The following is an 18111-nucleotide window of genomic DNA, read 5'->3' as shown; positions in this document are numbered from 1 at the left end:
TGTTTTGTTGTGCTGTGCATGGGGTTGCTATGAGTCGGAAACAACTCGGTGGCACTTAACAACAGCAACAACAACAACACATTATATTTCATGACATTGATTGCAAGTCTCAGAATGCCACAGCTCTTTTGCTGCTCCCTGTGGCTACTTTTTTCCCTGTGTCCTTCTTTCCTATGCATCCCTGCCCTCTGAGCTATCTCCCTGTGCAAATATTGCCCTTCTCATCTCCCATGGTTAATCATTCCAGAGAGTGCACCTATCTGGTGTAAGTGTTCTACTTATATGCCTGCTCTATTTATACGCTACAGAAGTGAGTTCAATTCTAGGCCCAAAGAGTGAGTAGGGGCCATAGTTTTGGGGCTTTAACCAGTTTCTACTAACCAGGTAGCCTGCGCTTTTTTTTTTTTTTTTTTAATGATATTTCTGCCACTCTGTCTAGAATCTGCTGTTTTGATCCTTTTCTGAGTAGTTGGCCTTGGTGGCCAAGCACCATCTAGTTCTTGTCTTTCAGTCATGTAGTCCAAGGTTCCCATGGTCTACTAGTCCCAGGGATAATTATTTCCATGTATTTTTGACTTTCTTCATTCTTCTTTGCTCTGGATAAGGAGAGAGACCAATTGATGTATCTCAGAAAGCCACTTGCAAGCTTTTGTGTATGTGTGTGTGTGTATGTGTGTGATTTGGGTGAAAGTTTACAGAGCAAATTCACTTTCCATACAGCAGCTCACATAAACTTTGTCTAATGACATTGACTACAGTTTCCCACAATGCAACAGCTCTCCTTCTACTTCCTCCCCATAGTTACCTCTTCCCTGTGTCCTTCCCTCCGTGTACTGCTGCCCTCTGAGCTGTCTTCTTGTATGTTCACAGCTCTTCTATTCTCTCATGACTGTTCTCTTGAAGGAGTGTAGCTCGTATGCCTGTCTTTTGTTTGGCTGGAAGCTACAGGAGTGGGTTCAGTTCCAGACTTGTAGGGCAGCTGGGAGCCATAGTCTCAGTGGTTCCATCGGGCTCTATCAGACCACAAACCTGGTCCTCCCTTTTTTCTTTCCCCCAAATGATTTTGAGTTTTGTTCCACATTGTTCGCACACTCTATCCAGAATATCCTACATAGATCTCCCTCTGAGTGGTTGATGTTGGTAGCTGGGCACCATGTAGTTCTTCTGGCCTCATAGTTGTGTAGCTGAGGATTGCATGGTGTACCAGTAACTTGGATTAATTGTTTCCATGAGTCTTTGGTTTTCTTCATTCTTCTCTGCTCTGGATGAGGAGAGACCCATCGTTGCATCTTTATGGCTGCGTGCAAGTTTTTTAAGATCCCAGTCAGTACTCACCAAAGTAGGAGGTGAAACAATGTTTTGGTAGTATGTCCTGCCAATTTAGCTTGATGTCCCTGCGACTATGGTTCCGAGCCCACAGGTCCAACTGCTCGCTCCCTCTGTGGCCAAGAAGTGACTACCACCTTGTCCCTTCTCAGCTGTACTGCATACTTGGGAATTCTTAGAGAACATATCAGTACACTTGTAGAAACATTGTCTGCCAACCCTATACATGGTTTTGGGCACATTCCCCCCTGCATAGACATACCTAATAGGTCAGCGTGTCCACCCATCTACCCACCTGCATATCCATGTTTGTCTTCATTGACAATTCAGTACTGTATGTGCAAAAGGGTTCATCTTTGTTGTCTGTACCTCCCATGTACCTCTCTCTGTCTTCCTCTTCCTCCATGCCACCATGTTGATCACTCACATTTGGTACATTGCCCTTCTTTTCACCTAAATCAATATTTGTCTCTACCTACCTAACAGTGTTCCCTACCCTACCCTCCAACCCCTGGTAACCAACAAACAAAATTTCCTGCCATATATAAACCTTTCCTTGACTTTTTACAATAATGGACTAAAAAATATTTGTCCTTCTGTGATTGGCTTATTTCCCTCAGCATAATGTCCTCCAAGTTCATCCATGTTATGTGGTGTTTTGCCGATTCTACGTTATTCTTTAGGGTTGCATAGTGTTCCATTGTGTGTATGTACAATAGTTTGATTATCCATTCTTTAGTTGATGGACACCTAGTTTTTTTTCCCATATTTTGGCTATTATAAATAGGGCTGCAATGAAGTATCACTTGAAAGCTTTTAAGACCACAGTCACTGCTCACCACAGTAGGATGTAGAACGATGTTTTTGTGTGGTATGTTATGCCAGTTGAGCTTGATGTCCCCTGTGGTCATGGTCCCGAGCATGTGGGCACAGTGATTCATTCCTTTAGGATGTTTGGCTGTAGCTAAGAAGTTACCACTTTACCCATTAAACCAAAAAAAAAAAAAAAGACTCACTGCCATGGAGTCATTTCTGACTCATAGCAACCTCTCCTTGGGTTTCCGAGGTGGTATCTCTACAGAAATAGATTGCCCTATCTTCCTTCCAATGGGTGGCTGGTGGGTCAAACCCACTATTGATTAGCAGTCAAATGTCTTACGAACTATGCCACTAGAACTCCCATTAGCTGTATTATATATTTGGACATTCTTATGGCACAGAAAAAAAAAAAAGTAGATAGAAATATCATCTGCCAAAGTTAATATGGTCATGAGTATATTCCCTTTTAGGACCTCTGGTAGCATAGTGCCTAAGGCATTTGACTGCTAACCAGAAGGCTGGCAGTTCAAACCCACCAGCGACTTCTCAGAAGGAAGGTTGGGCAATCTATTTCCGTAGTGATACCACCACGGAAACCCAAGGAGGGGTCACTATGATGAGTCGGGTCTGACTCGACGGCACATAACAATAACAACAACATCCTCCCTTTTGCCCAGATATACCTGATCATTTAGCCTGTCTATCTATGTATCCTAAATGATCAGGTATATCTGGGCAAAAGGGAATATGCTCTGGTAGCATAGTGCCTAAGGCACTTGACTGCTAACCAGAAGGCTGATGGTTCAAACCCAGCAGCCACTCCTCGGAAGGAAGATGGGGCAATCTACTTCCGTAGTGATACTGCCTCAGAAACCCAAGGAGGGCTCGCTATGAGTTGGGTCCGACTTGATGGCACATAACAACAACAACAACAACGTCTATGTATCCACCTGTAGATTAATGTTTGTCTTACTGATAATGAACTTGTTATTTTTAACTTATCCTTTATTTATTATTTTGTGGGTTCAATGATTTTACTAGTAATATACATAGGCTTTCTTTATACCTTTCTAACTTTCTAGTTCCTTTTCAAGGTTTTATAAAGACGTTTCTTTCCCCTTTCCTCCCTTCCAGCGATGTGCATTTTGTAAGCACCTTGGAGCCACTATCAAATGCTGTGAAGAGAAATGTACCCAGATGTACCATTACCCATGTGCTGCTGGAGCTGGCACCTTTCAGGACTTCAGTCACTTCTTCCTTCTTTGTCCAGAACACATTGACCAAGCTCCTGAAAGATGTAAGTTTACTAGATGTGTATTATAAAACATTCATCACTGTATTTATTTAGACTAGCAAATGGTATAAATTCATGTTATTCTACATGCATCAAAAGGTGAAGTTACATATTACTAATAATATGAATGATTTTCGCCAAAAGTCTTTGAAGGAATCTGTTTGCATCACCTTCAGTGAAGTTAAATCTGAAAGCTTTCTTTAAAATTTCAAAAACAGTTTATGTGTTTTTCATTCTTTGAGAAATTTTTAAACCTGAAGATATATTGAAATACTGATCAGTACCATAAATTAGGTCGTAAAAGAAACAAAACACTATTAAATGTATTTTACAGTAAAAGAAAAAGGAATCACTCAGTGACTTAATTAGAAGATGACTCAGGTGATTTCATTATACACATTAATAGGATCTCCAAACATTTCTGAGAACCTTGGAAGTTTTATAACCCTGATATTCATAATAAAAAGCTCTGCTAATTCATCTTGATTCATCTCTGGATTATCTGTAGTCCTTGGTTGTACTTTTTTCTTTCTTTCCCAAACATTATTTATAACTCAATGAAAATGTTAAAATGTTTGACATTTATGTTACATAGAAAATTAACTCTTTCTGTTTTAATTGTTAGAGAGCTTCCCTTTTTCTTACTGTAGAAGTTTCCAGTAAGCATGTATATTTTGGGATCTCTTTCTGCTAGTAAATTGAACTACCAATCTCATTGTGAAATCTCCATTATGTTTTATTCAGTCATTGTTTCTTTAATGTCACTTTTTAGTTACCTAGTTGTTATATTTTATCTGTTTATTAACAATGTTGATGTACTTTTTTCTACCTTCCCCAGCTCAGTGAGTCATAAATATAGCTAACTCAAGCATAAAGTAATCTCAAATACAGTTAGAGTATATTTTCATTATTCTTATAATGTTTTGTTCGTAGTGTAATTTTATCTTCAGTTAAAATTATTTTGTGTCCATATTGGAATGATTTTTCCCTTAATCACTATACATTTGTAAGGCAAATGAAATTCCAAGTTATATTTAGGCTATGAATAGAATGAGGTATTTAAAGTATAAAAAATACTTACCTTTCACATTATTAAATCAGGGTGGAAAAATATATATGCACAACAATTTTTACTTTATTAGAAGATTTAATGTAGTGAATATAAATGTGTTAAACTAAGAAGATGCTGCCAGTAATCAGAGTTAATTTTATTTTGGGTACTGTAATATACTATACCAACCCAGTAAAACCGTTGTTGTATAGGAATCTACATTTTATTCAACCTTTCTATTCAGCCATCCTTCACATCTCAATAAATAATGCACAAACTTTTATATGAATAAGTATCTAATGTTAAGATTTTATAACTTAATGCCACTGCTTTCTCCTGAGGAATATACCCCAGTAGTGTATACCCTGAGTTAATGGTAGAGGTCATAAATCATTTTATAAACTAATGAAGTGTAAGAATTGATGTGAGATGATTGGCCATTCTTTATCATACGTAGTAGAAGCTTCATGCTGGCAGCATAAAGCTAAAAGATCTAAGAAAATTACTGATACAACGCTGTTGCCAGATAGACTGATGGAAACTTACAAAAATACATTAAGAACAGGGGAATGAAGTTTAAAATAAGTAAAGAAATTTGTCCATGGAAAAAAAAAAAAAAACAAACTCACTGCCATTGAGTCTTTTCTGACTCATAGTGACTCCCAGTGGGTTTCCAAGGCTATAAATTTTTATGGAAGTAGACTGCCTCCTCTTTCTTCCACAGAGTGGCTGGTGACTTTGAACCACCAGCCTTGGATACCCAGTGGTCGTCACTATGAGTCAGAGTCAACTTGATAGCAGTGAGCTTGGTTTGGTTTGGTCTTAAACCAAGGATATAATCTAGAGTATACTGTAGATAAAATAGACTAAATAGTCTGCATAAAACATTTCATAAATATTTTTAGTTATACTGATTAGGTCTGTGTCTTGATACAAAGTACTTACATTTTTAAAATGAGGATATCTTAAGTCACAGTATTGTTATAAGGATTAGATGATAATAACTAGTAAAAATCACATAGCACTATGCCTTGTACATATTAATTGCTTTATAAATAGGTAATGATTTTACCTCTTACCTAAGGCTCAAGTTGTGAGAATAATATGTATATAGGAGGTGTACATTAAAATGCTGCTGGTGAAATGAAGAACGATATGCTTTGATAGCTCAGTTAGGAGTAAGATTGACTTCTTTTAATGAAAGCTACAAATCTCATAAACAATTGGAGCCTCATTGGAAAAAAAAAAACCATGAAGGAGAGTATGTGTGAGCAAGACAAGGATTTTCATCAGAAAACAATTTTATGTGTGTTTTAAACCAAAAAAAAAACAAACAAACAAAAACCCATTGCCCTCAAATCTATTCCACCTCCTAGTAACTGTATGACCCTGTATGAGGTATGCTCTCTCACAGGTTGATTGCTGACTGTGGCTCCAAAATTATTTTTGTGATGATGCAAGGACACACTAACATTGTCTGAAATTTTTACACTCAATACTTAGGGAGGGGATATAACCAGATAGTCTTCTTGAATAGTATTCTGCCTGTTAGGGAAGGATTAGTAGCAAAGAGCCAGCGATAAAAGTTCAGAGGAAGAACATTCCAAGTAGAAGAATAGCTGCAACACAGGCCTTGATGTATAAGCTTAGCATGATTATGATAAAGATAGCTAGCTATTGTGCCTAGAGCATGGTGGTTGGGTGGTAGAGATAACTTCAGAGTGAACAAAGGGTAGATCTTGTAGGCCTTGTAAGCAAGGGTAAGGAGTTTGGATTTTATTACGTCTGCAATGAAAAGTCTTTGCAGGGCTTAAGTATGGGAATACTGTGTCTCCTAACACACACACACATACACACACGCACAGATCTCCTGTCCCTGAATGTATTTACTTTCATCACTCAGCTTTGACTCCTCCTGCTTCATTTAAGCTTTTAACTCCAACCTGATTTCCTTGCTTGTATTTATATATTTTGACACTAAATCTTGCTACTTTTCTACCCCCTTAAGTTTTGTTAGGCCCTTCACTTTTCTTTCTTACCTACCTACCAGCTATACAGACTAGCAGTTCTGGTCTACAGCCATGATTATCTTTTCCTTCCAGAGGCTCTATTTGATAGGCAAATCACCCAGCATTTTGTCCTACCAGTAATAGGAACATAGATGATAAGTATTGTAATGCTGATGCAAGTTATGAAGCTGTGCTGAATTGGTCCTTTGTAAATTGGTGCTGTCCAAAAACAGTGTGACTTTTTTTGTTCTTCACCAGTGCTTTTATTCTTATGTACTTTTTAGATTTTCTTAAACATCAGCCTACGTGTTGATGTGCACATAGGTTGTTTCCATTTTTTGCTATTGTAAATAGTGCTGTGATGAACATGGGTGTGCATATATGTTCTTGTCCTGGCCGTCACTTTTTTAGGATATATATCCCTAGTAATGGGATTGCTGGGTCAAATGGTATTTCTAATTCCAGCTTTTTAAGGAATCGCCATACTGTTTTCCACAGTGGTTGTATCACATTCCAATTTGGCCAACTTTAAGAGCCTATGGTAAGATCCCTTCCCATTTAAGTTCAGTAGTTTTTTTCTTTCTCTTTATTTCTTTTTCTTTTCTCAGCTCTTCTTTTCAAAGGTGTCACTTAGGAGGTCACCTTCTCCAAAGCTTATTCTTCTGTTTCTCCCACTCCTTTCTCCTGCTCCAAGAGCCTTGCTCCCCCTACTTCATTTAGTTTCTTCATTCTGTGCCTCTACTGGTACTGTTCCTTTCTGGTTTCATGCCTACTCAGGTATCCTTTACCTTCTCTGCCTTTCTAGTAGAAAGCAGTATTGATCACTAGTTAAGAGCATGACCTTTGAGCTATATAGACCCAGGTTTAACTCCTGTCTGCTCTTAGTTTGTTAACTTTAGCTTTAGCCTTTCACTTAATCTTTTCTGCTTTTCTAATTGCTAACGAAAATTTCTACTCAGTTGTTTATTGCTTCAAACTTAATGTGTCTGCAATCTGTGTATGTATAAATATATACATATATTTCTCACATGACACCAAAGCTATTTAGTAATATCTTCTCAAACGCGATCTCCAAAAGGCTGTTTTGATATTTCCATATATATCTTCTCCCTGACTGTAGAGAATATTGCAACCAACTTCTCATTTCTTTGTGTGGTGATTTTTTCTATTACTATTTTTTCATGTTGTGTGCCATTGAGTTGATTGACTCATAGCAACCATGTGCATAGTAAGTGTTTTTGGATTAAATTGTATCACATGGATAGTTGTTTTTTTTTTTTTTTGGCTGATTTATTATCAGTGATCTGTACTTACCAGCCAACATGTCAGTATTATCATTAAAAATTATTGGAAATTGTTGTAGAATAAAAAGTGATCCCTGCCACAGTGGTATACGCAGTTGTCTTGTTGCAGAGTGGGCTTTATTGTTGTGCAACAGAAATATAATGTGAGCCATTTAAGTAATTTTAATTTTGTAGTAGTCAAGTTAAAAAAGTAAAAAGAATATTTGAAATTAATTTTATTGTATTCGACCCAAACTATCAAAAATATTCATATTTCTGTATGTGATAAATACAAAAATTAAGATATGTAACTTTTTCCTTAAGTCTTTGGAATCCTTTGTGCATTATATATGTACAGCATGTCTGAGTTCAGACTAACTACATTTTAAGTATTCAGCAGCCACTTGTAAATAGCCACATGTGGCTATTATGGCAAGTTGAAGTGTCCATTTGCGAACTTTAGAAAGTTTTATAGAAGGATTTTGGGTAGTGTGGTTGGCAATTTACACTAGAAAGGTGAATTGAATATCTGATAATCAGAGTTGAATATTTGCCATAATTTTTATAAGTTTTGAAGGTAGGCAAAAATCAAAGATTAGTTTTTAAATGTACATAGCTTAAGTAGGTAAATACTGACATTCTTTCTTAGTATTAAGACAAATAATTCACCCTGATGTTATTTGCATCAAAGATGAACTAACTTTTTTAAATACATTTTATTGAAATATAATTTATGTACAGTGAAATAAACAAAACTAAAGTGGCATAGGTCAATGCTTTTTTTTTTTTTTTTCTTTTTTCTTTTTTTGTCGTATTCTCTCCCCTCCCTTCCCACCCCTGGTAACCAATAAAGAAAGTTCCCTTCCATATATAAACCTTCCTTGACTTTTTACAATAATGAAGTAATACTATATTTGTCTATCTATGATTGACTTGTTTCACTCAGCATAATGTCCTCCAAGTTCATCCATGTTATGAGGTGTTTTGCTGATTCTACATTATTCTTTAGGGTTGCATGGTATTCCATGGTGTGTATGTACCACAGTTTGGTTATCCATTCTTCTGTTGATGTGCACGTGGGTTGTTTCCATTATTTGCTATTGTAAATAGTGCTGTGATGAACATGGGTGTGCATATATCTGTTCTTGTCCTGGCTATCACTTCTTTAGGATATATACCTAGTGATGGGATTGCTGGGTCAAATTAATATTTCTAATTCCAGCTTTTTAAGGAATCGCCATACTGTTTTCCACAGTGGTTGTATCATTTTACAGTTCCACCAGCAGTGTACGAAAGTCCCAGACTCTACACATCCTTGCAAGCATCTACCATTTTTGGTCTTGTTGAACTTTGCCATAAGTGCTGGGGTGAGGTGGTATCTTTTTGTTGTTTTGATTTGAATCTCTCTGATAGCTAATGATCATGAGCATTTCTTCACGTATTTGCTGGCTGCCTGAATATTCTCTTTGGTGAAGTGTCCATTCATGTCTTCTGCCCATTTTTTAATTGGATTGTTAATCTTTTTGTTGTTGAGATGTTGGAGGTTTCTGTAATTTTAGAGATAAGTCCCTTGCCAAATAAGTAATTATCAACAAGTATGAATTGGTTGCAGTCATTTTCTTACATGCTTTTTCGAGGTATAGATTTCTTTGTTCCATATAATTTTCTGTGCTGAGCTCATTTTGTTTATGAAACGTGTTATCACTTCCTTCATTGCTATTGTTTTAGTATTTGCTAAATATTTGTACTGGTCCTCTTTAAATTTTAATGTGAAGGTTTATCATTTTTCTTTGAGGTTACCATATGATATATTCTTCTCAAGTTTAGAACAGTCCATTCTATCTTGTATTTGTCTTGATTTCCCTACTATTCAGAAGTTCTGTAACTACACAGTTTTTCTCCACTTTTTGGTTTGTAGTCGTCTTCATTTGTCAATTGATGTCTCTGGTTCCCTGTTTACAATCTTGTAGGCTTATTTACTTTGTATACTTCTGTAACTGGGTTGGTTTCTGGGTTATGTTATCATGTGTGTTAATGGTCAGTTGTTGTTTGCTGTTGTTAGTTCTCTGTCCAGAGGACTCCCTTTAGCATCTCTTGTAAGGTTCGTCTGGTTTTAACAAATTCCCTTAATTTCTGCTTATCTAGAAATGTCCTAATTGCACCGTCATATTTGAGGGACAATTTTGCCAGGTATGTAATTCTTGGTTGGCAATTTTTTTCTTTCAGGGTTATTTATATATATATATATATATATAGCCGCCTTCTTGCCTGCATGGTTTCTGCTGAGAAATCCAAACTGAATCTGATTGGTTGACCTTTGTAGGTAACTTTTTGCTTTTCCAAGCTGCTTTCAGGATTCTTTCTCTGTCTTTGGTTTTGGTGAGTTTGATGATGATACATCTTGGTGATTTTCTTTTGGGGTCTATTCTGTTTGGGGTTCGTTGGACTCCTAGAATGGATATATTCTCATCTTTCATCACACCAGGAAAATTCTCCTCCAACAAATCTTTGACAATTTTTTCTGTAGTTTTATTTGTCTCTTCCTGTTCTGGAATTCAAATGACATGTAGTTTATTCCTTTTGACAGTATCCCACATGAACCTTAGGCTTTCTTCATTTTGTTTTGATCTTTTTTCTGATTGTTCACTTTCCAAAGGAGTATTGAGGTATTTTCCTTCAATCTCACTAATTCTGTATTCCATTGATTCAATTCTACTCCTTTGCCCATTTCATGAGTTACCTAAAGTTTCTGAAAATTTACCATTAATCTTCTGGATTTCTGTGTGTACATTTTGTATCATTTCTCCTTTTTCATTTTTGTCATTTTGTTCTTATATTGTCTTTCAAAATTGTTCTAGGGTTTTTCTGTTTTCTTCAATTTTGTCAGTGTTTTCCTTGATCTGTCTCTCAGTTCATTGAAGGTACCTAAATATAATTCTTATGAATTCCTTACCAGTATTCCAATGCTACGTCTTCTTCAGGGATGTCTTTTGGGACTGTATCCAAGTCCTCTGTTTGTACTGCTTTATCTTGCATCTTTGTGTGGACTGTGAGGCTCTGTTGTGTCCGAGGCATTGTGACGTTTTTGTGTTTATATTTATTTGGTGATTGTATGTTGGAGTGGCTTGCCCATTATTTTCATTTTCTTTGTTTTGTTTGGCTGTTATCTATGAAAGCAGGGTACTGTGCTGTGCTGCTCTATTTGCTAGTTGGCAGCACTTGTACACTTGTCACCTGTCTCCTTTCCTGTTGTCTGCCTCCTATATGTCCCTGATGTCCTTGGCAAAAGGACCTATTCTTAGGTCCTGTTTTTGTTCCGGTTTTTCCTCTAGTTGGTCCCTAATCCACTTCTGTATACTTTCTTTCAAAGCTCAGGGCTCCAGGATTATCTTCTGTATCTCTGTCACTTGGTTTCTCCTTTTTTTTTTTTTTTTTGTTGAAGAGGGTATGTGGAGCTTCTCTGCTTATTCTGGTATCTTACCGGAAGTCACCAAAAATGAACTCTAATTTATGATACATTTTTAAATAAATGATTTGTCAAAATGCCCTTCATTTTAAATATATTTAGTAAGACTTGATTTATGCTGGACAACTGGGATACATACAAAGGTGAAAAAGACAAGCTCCTTGCCCTTGAATGTTTCATGATCTGTATAAATTGTCTTGAAATTGATTGATTATATAACAGAAGTATCTTCTAAGCATATAGGAAAAAGGAGTATTCAACAACTAAATAGGTATTTGAGTATGGTAACATTAGGTTTCAGGGAATAAGTTTGTGTAGAATTTTGAAGGCCTGTTTAGAATGGGCTAGGAACACAATAAACGAACAGAATTTCAGACAGAAGGGACCAAGTATATAAGAGTATACAAGCATTGAATGAATGAATAGCATGTTGTGCCATGTGCATGCAGACTACCTGATAGGACCAGGAAATAGTGGCTCTTTGATTTAGTTGGAAAGGCAGTGTCTTAGTTTCTTAGTGCTGGTGTAACAGAAAAACCACACGTGAGTGACTCTAATGAACAGAAATTTATTTTCTTATAGTTTAAGAGTCTAGAAGTCCAAATTCAAGACACTGGATCTAGGGGAAGGCTTTCTTTGTTGTCTCTGGGGGAAGATCTTAGTCTCTTTTCAGCTTTTATTATTGGTTCCTTGGCAATCTTCTTGAAGCATGTATCTTCCCCTCCATTTGTACTTGTTTTTTTGGGCCTAATGTGTTCTTTTATATCTTAAAGATTAGCTTAAAACACATCCTACACTGATAGGGCATAATTAACATAAGAAAGAAAATCCTATTTAAAAAAATAGGATTACTTCCATAGGTATAGGAGTTCAGGATTTCTAACACATATTTTTTAGGGGTACAATTCAATCCATAACAGGAGATAATGACCTTTTCTTACATCATACTAGAAAAGTTGGATTTTTTATCAAATTATTTTTTTCCCTTTTAGGTGAAAGGGAGGTATTGATGGATTTTAATTTAAGCAGAGAATAACAATTAGATTTACATGTTTGAGAGACTGCATTGGATGTGTAGAAGATGATTTAGAGAAGACATCAGAACTGTAGGAGGGATACCATTAATACATACTGCAATTCTCAGGGCAAAATAGTATGGGCTGAACTATAGAAGGAAGAATTACAATATATAGAAAGTTTAATAAGAATTGATGTCCAGTTGGATGTGTTGGTCAGGGAAGAGTTGAGAGTCAACCATGATACCAAGATTTCTGCTCCTACTTAGGCAATTGAGAAAAAAGGGAAAAGTTTTGGTTAAAAGTAAAGTTTCATTTTGGAGACACTGAGTTTGAGTATTTTTAGAACTTTGGCTATTGTCATCCAATAAGACTTGAAAATAAAGGTTAGGGATTAGGAACGGGGTCTGGGGCCAGTGATAACAGAATTGTGAATCATGGAAATGTTTTATGACATCGGAGTTGATGTGATCACAAAAGTAGAACTAGAAAAGAAGGAACAAGATAAAATCCTAAGGGACTTCAGCATTTAGAGGGATTGTAGAGCTACAAAAACCAACACAGGAAGAAAAAGATGTAGGCATCAGAAGCTTAAGGGAAAGTCAGGAGAGAGTTGCTTTAGATGTTTTTTTGCCATGGAAGCCAAAGATAGGGAAGTCTTAATGCAGGAGAAGTGCATAATGTAAATGCTGCAGAGGGCAAATAAGGTAAGATTTAAAAGTAATCATTGGATTTGGCAACTGTATAGTCACTAATAGCCTCACCAAAGTGGCTTCAGATGAATGGTAAGTGCAGAGGTAACTTTTTAAAGTAAGTCAAGGGTCTACAAACTACAGCCTGCAGTCCCAATAATATCCCAGGGCTTGTTTCTGTACTGCCTCCAAGCTAAGATTGGTTTTTACCTTTTTTAAAGTACTGTAAGGAAAATCACAAAAGAATATATGACAGAGACCCCTATTGCCCACAAAACCTATCTGGCCTTTTACAGAAATTCCTTGCTGCCTCCTGGTATAAATGAAAATAATAGATTATTACTGTTTCAAGATGCTTGACTGGCAAAGATAGCAGCAAGGATTTATCACCCCAGAGAGAAATAGATAGGACTGACCAAACCTTCAAAAAACAAAACAAGGAGGTGAAAAAAAAAAAAAAAAAAGATTCACATTTATAATTTTAAATAGTCCTAGGACAGTAGTTAAAATCAAACACCTTCATTGAGACCATACATGTCAGATATAGGCATATTTATATATGTCAGCTAAACTTATAATTTTATACATTATTTTCCTTCTTATAATAGGAGCTCTGGTAACATAGTGCCTAAGGCACTTGACTGCTAACCAGAAGGCTGGTGGTTCAAACCCACCAGCCACTCCTCGGAAGGACGGTTGGGCAATCTACTTCCGTAGTGATACCGCCTCGGAAACCCAAGGAGGAGTCGCTATGAGTTGGGGCCGGCTTGACGGCACATAACAACAAAAACAACAACAAACTTACGATTTTAGAATACATTATTTTCCTTCTTATATTGTAATATGCACGAGTTTAACTATGTTCTTGGCAAGGCAGTTTATCTTTACCTTTCTTTTTTGTTTTAGATGGTAAAAGAACTATTGCTAAAAAGTGCCATTTCTTTTAATCCTTCACATTTAGGAATTGATGGTGTCCATAATTACATGAAGTTTAATGCAATTGCCAATGATATAGATGAATATAGAATTAGTATATGAAGTCTTAATATTTGTTTATGACTTCTATCTTTAATGTTCTCCCTCAAAAAACATTTTCTAATATTAAAAAATCCTTATTTGATTGGAGTAAAAATTAAATCTGTGTCTATTGTTTATGCTTAAAATGCACCTTATTCTAAATGATATCACCATTTCTTAACTTTGTCCCTTATCTCATTTTGTTAATTTCAAGATATATTTAAATTAAATAAAAATGTTTACTTTCACACTGCAAAGTGTCTGTCAGTTGATACTTTCCTCGTTACATTCTTTTCAGCAAGAATATATTGGGCATTAACTAGGTGCCCTGCATTATCATTTATATTAGGGATATAAAATTAAATAAGAACTGTTTATGGTCTCAAGTAGATCTAGGCAGAAATAATCTCAAAGTATATGATTAAATTTCATGTGATTAAATTTAGATTAAACACATTGTAATGTTTTCATTGAGATCTTTATTCTAATTGGATGTCAGTTCAATGTGGATAATTTCAAGTGTCTGAGAGATTTACCCTGCAAATTCCCTTCAAGAAATCTTTAAGCTGTAAAGTCAGAAAATATTAAATTTTTATACAACAATTTCATTGTTTTACTGTTAAATTATAGCAAAGGAAGATGCAAACTGTGCAGTGTGCGACAGCCCGGGAGACCTCTTAGATCAGTTCTTTTGTACCACTTGTGGTCAGCACTATCATGGAATGTGCCTGGATATAGCGGTTACTCCATTAAAGCGTGCAGGTTGGCAATGTCCTGAGTGCAAAGTGTGCCAGAACTGCAAGTAAGTTTTAATTTCAGCTCAAAAGTCTATATTGAGTCTAAGAGAAGTGCTCAAGGTTTGTGTAATATGATAAAGGTTGTTACTATTGCAGCTATCTATATTCATTGAAACCAACTTTATAATGTCTTTAAAAAATTGCCAGAGTACTTATTAAGATTTTTATCATTTGAAACAAGCTAAATAAAACAAATTTCAATAATTTAAATTCCTCTGGTTGTCTACAAAGCTAATTTAAATTTGCAGAAAACTTTCAAATGAATCATAGTAACAATTTAAAATTAATAAGCATGCAAAAAATAAGACAGTTTTTTTTTTTAATTGAAGGAGACTGGAGAGAAGATTTAAAAGGAGAACAAACCTTTAACTTTAGAAATTAGTTATCACAGTTGAGCCAAAAAATCAGTGATACATTTGAATTTTCATTCAAGGAAGAACAATATATATTAAAACTATTGTTTAAACACACACACAAACACACTTTAACTGAAAGACATTACCTTTGATGCAGCCTACTCTCCATTATTCTAAAACAAGGTATTTAGTGGTTTTAAATGGAGTTTATCTTTTCCTATTTGTTGTGTTTCATCCTTTGGTCATTTCTCCAATTTTTTTTTTTTTTTTTTTTTTTCCCCCTCATGCTACTAACTAGCATGCTAATTTGGGAATGTTACCAGCATCTTCAACAATCTTCAGGTGGATAACAAGCTGAGAGTTTTTGTAACCAAGAGAATTATTCCCAGCACTGCCATGATCAGTCTTTTATTACTTACTGAACTTGATTTAAAAAAAAGCATCAGTATCTTGGATTTAGTGGAATAAATAGGACCATATGCTTTCATATATTGGTGAAATTTAAATACCAGCAAACCTTTATTTTACACCTTGTATGTGCACTTACTTTCTTGGGAAGAAATAAGAGAATCTGAAGAAGATTATTTGTTCTCATAGATCTTTCATGTAACTGAAGATAGAAAATACTCAGTTGTATATGTAGAATGTATTGAACTAAATAAGAAATAACTGGAAACCAAGTAACCCATCTTCTTTTTTACTTCTACTTATCCCTAGGTTTTATCCAGAGGTTCTTCTCTCAACTCATCATCTTGTATTACCCAGTTTTTTCTTTTTTCCTCCTCTTGAATTAAACTCTTAGTATCTGGAAGTGATTGTGATTAAGAGCCAAAAATAAGGCAGAGATCATGCTGTAGGGCAGGGCCCAATTTTGGGGATAGATAAGTGTTTAGGAAAAGGTTTTAGTATTTTTACTATGATTTGTAATAATGACATGATTATTATTCTTAGTACATATTTATTTAGCACTTATTATTTAATGACTACTCTAAGCTCTTGAACCAACATTTATAGTTAATTCTCACAGTAATCCTTGGTTATTATTATTCCCATTTTATACCTGAGACAGCATAAGTTTAAATGCCCAAAGTCTCACAGCTTTGAAACAGCAGTCTGAATGCAAATACAGTCTCAATACCCAATATGATCTTCTTTACATTATTATTACAATATCTTTTCAATCCATGGTGCCAAGATTTATTCCTTTCCATGCGGCATCACTTAGCAGTTATAGCTCCTTCCCCAAGAAAATATGGGTATCAGATGTCTTAAAAAGGAACGATCAGAGGTTATGTATCTTGCCTTAATTCCTCTTCCTTTGCAGGAATTGTAAAAATGACTAAAGCAAGTTAACCACAGCGGTATGTTAAGCATACTCTTTAGGGACCATAGGAAGAGGTCTGTTTCATCCTCTTTGGGGTAACCTCTCATTATCTGCTCAGAGACAAAATATCACTGAAGTATTTATGAACTGTGCAATTCCCAGGATCAGTTCTTTTCATGGTTACTTATAAAACGTAACTTTAAAGATAAGGCATCATTAATACTATCTTACTTTTTTAGACAATCGGGAGAAGATAGCAAGATGCTAGTGTGTGATACTTGTGACAAAGGGTATCATACTTTTTGTCTTCAACCAGTTATGAAATCCGTACCAACAAATGGCTGGAAATGCAAAGTAAGTTGTTTGTTTATTTATTTTTAAATATCATTTATATGTTCTATATGGAGCAGAGAAATTAATATCTATCCAACTCTATACATTATCACAAAAACACAACTTTATTGAAGTATAATTGATATTCAATAAACTGCACATAGTAAAAGTTTATAATTGGAGAAATTCATACACCCATGAAACCATCATCACCATCAAATTAATGAACATATCCTTCACCCTCAAAAGTTTTCTAGTGCAGCCTGGTAATCCTTCCTTTCTAACTGTGCACCTTTCATCCCATGCCTTCCTAGGCAGTCGGTTTTCTGTCACTAGAGATTAGTTTGCACTTCTAGAATTTTATATAAATGACTTTGTGCAGTGTATACTATTATTTTTATATATAATTTTTTGGTTTGGCTTTTTAACCCAACATAATTACTTTGAGATTCATCTATGTTGTTGTACAATAGTGATTTCTTCTTTATTGCTGAATAGTAGAGCTACCACAATTTGTTTATTGAATCTCCTGTTGATGAGCATTAGGACTATTATAAATACTTACATTTGTATGGTGCTTCCTGACTTAGAAATTGTTTTTGAATGATTAATCTTCCCAGTAACCCTCTAAAAGAAATGGTATCCCGTGAGGAAATTGAAGCAGGGATTTTTAAAGTCCATTAATTTATAATCCATAGAAAAAATACATTATCATTTTTATAGATTAGCTTTTAGGGTCCTTATTTTTTATGTACATATATTTATCTGGGAATACATTTATGTATATACTCTATTAAATATTTAGAATCATATGGTATATGCAGCTTTTGTGTGTTCCCCTCCCATTCCACCCCCAAGGAAGTTTTAATTAAGTGATTTTGACTCAGATACTTATTTTTTAGAGGCTACCAAAACTTTTTCTTGGTTTTGAGATTCAGACAAGATTTGTAGACATTTTTCCATTTCTTTTTCACTGCTTAAGATAGTAAGACTTTCTGAGTGGTGGTGGTGGTTGTTATGTGCAGTGCAGTCAAGTCAGACCCGACTCGGGTTTCCCCTCCTTGGTTTTCTGAGGCAGAATCACTATGGAAGTAGATTGCCCTATCTTCCTTCCGAGGAGTGTTTGGTGGGTTTGAACCACCAACCTTCTGGTTAGCAGTCAAGTGCCTTAGGCACTGTGCTACCAGAGCCCCTGGGCCTTTGACTGTTGTTGTTGTTGTTATGTGCCGTCGAGTCGGCCCGACTCATAGCGACCCCTCCTTGGGTTTCCGAGGCAGTATCACTACGGAAGTAGGATTGCCCAACCTTCCTTCCGAGGAGTGGTTGGT

General features: G+C 35.7%; 1 protein-coding gene across 1 annotated transcript in view; it reads left to right on the top strand.

The window, feature by feature from the left end:
- Positions 1 to 18111, top strand: part of KMT2C (lysine methyltransferase 2C) — a 470642-nt gene that overhangs the window by 227276 nt on the left and 225255 nt on the right. The window contains exons 7-9 of the mRNA XM_042782218.1: positions 3280 to 3442; positions 14604 to 14775; positions 16690 to 16804. Of these exons, the coding sequence (XP_042638152.1) occupies positions 3280 to 3442; positions 14604 to 14775; positions 16690 to 16804 (450 nt within the window). The remainder of the gene's footprint in view (positions 1 to 3279; positions 3443 to 14603; positions 14776 to 16689; positions 16805 to 18111) is intronic.

This window comes from Orycteropus afer, unplaced genomic scaffold, assembly GCF_000298275.1.
Source record: "Orycteropus afer afer isolate SDZICR_OR568_19922 unplaced genomic scaffold, OryAfe1.0 scaffold00264, whole genome shotgun sequence".
NCBI lineage: Eukaryota > Metazoa > Chordata > Mammalia > Tubulidentata > Orycteropodidae > Orycteropus > Orycteropus afer.
Note: the sequence above shows the minus strand (reverse complement) of the source record. Positions and strands in the feature narration are given on the sequence as shown.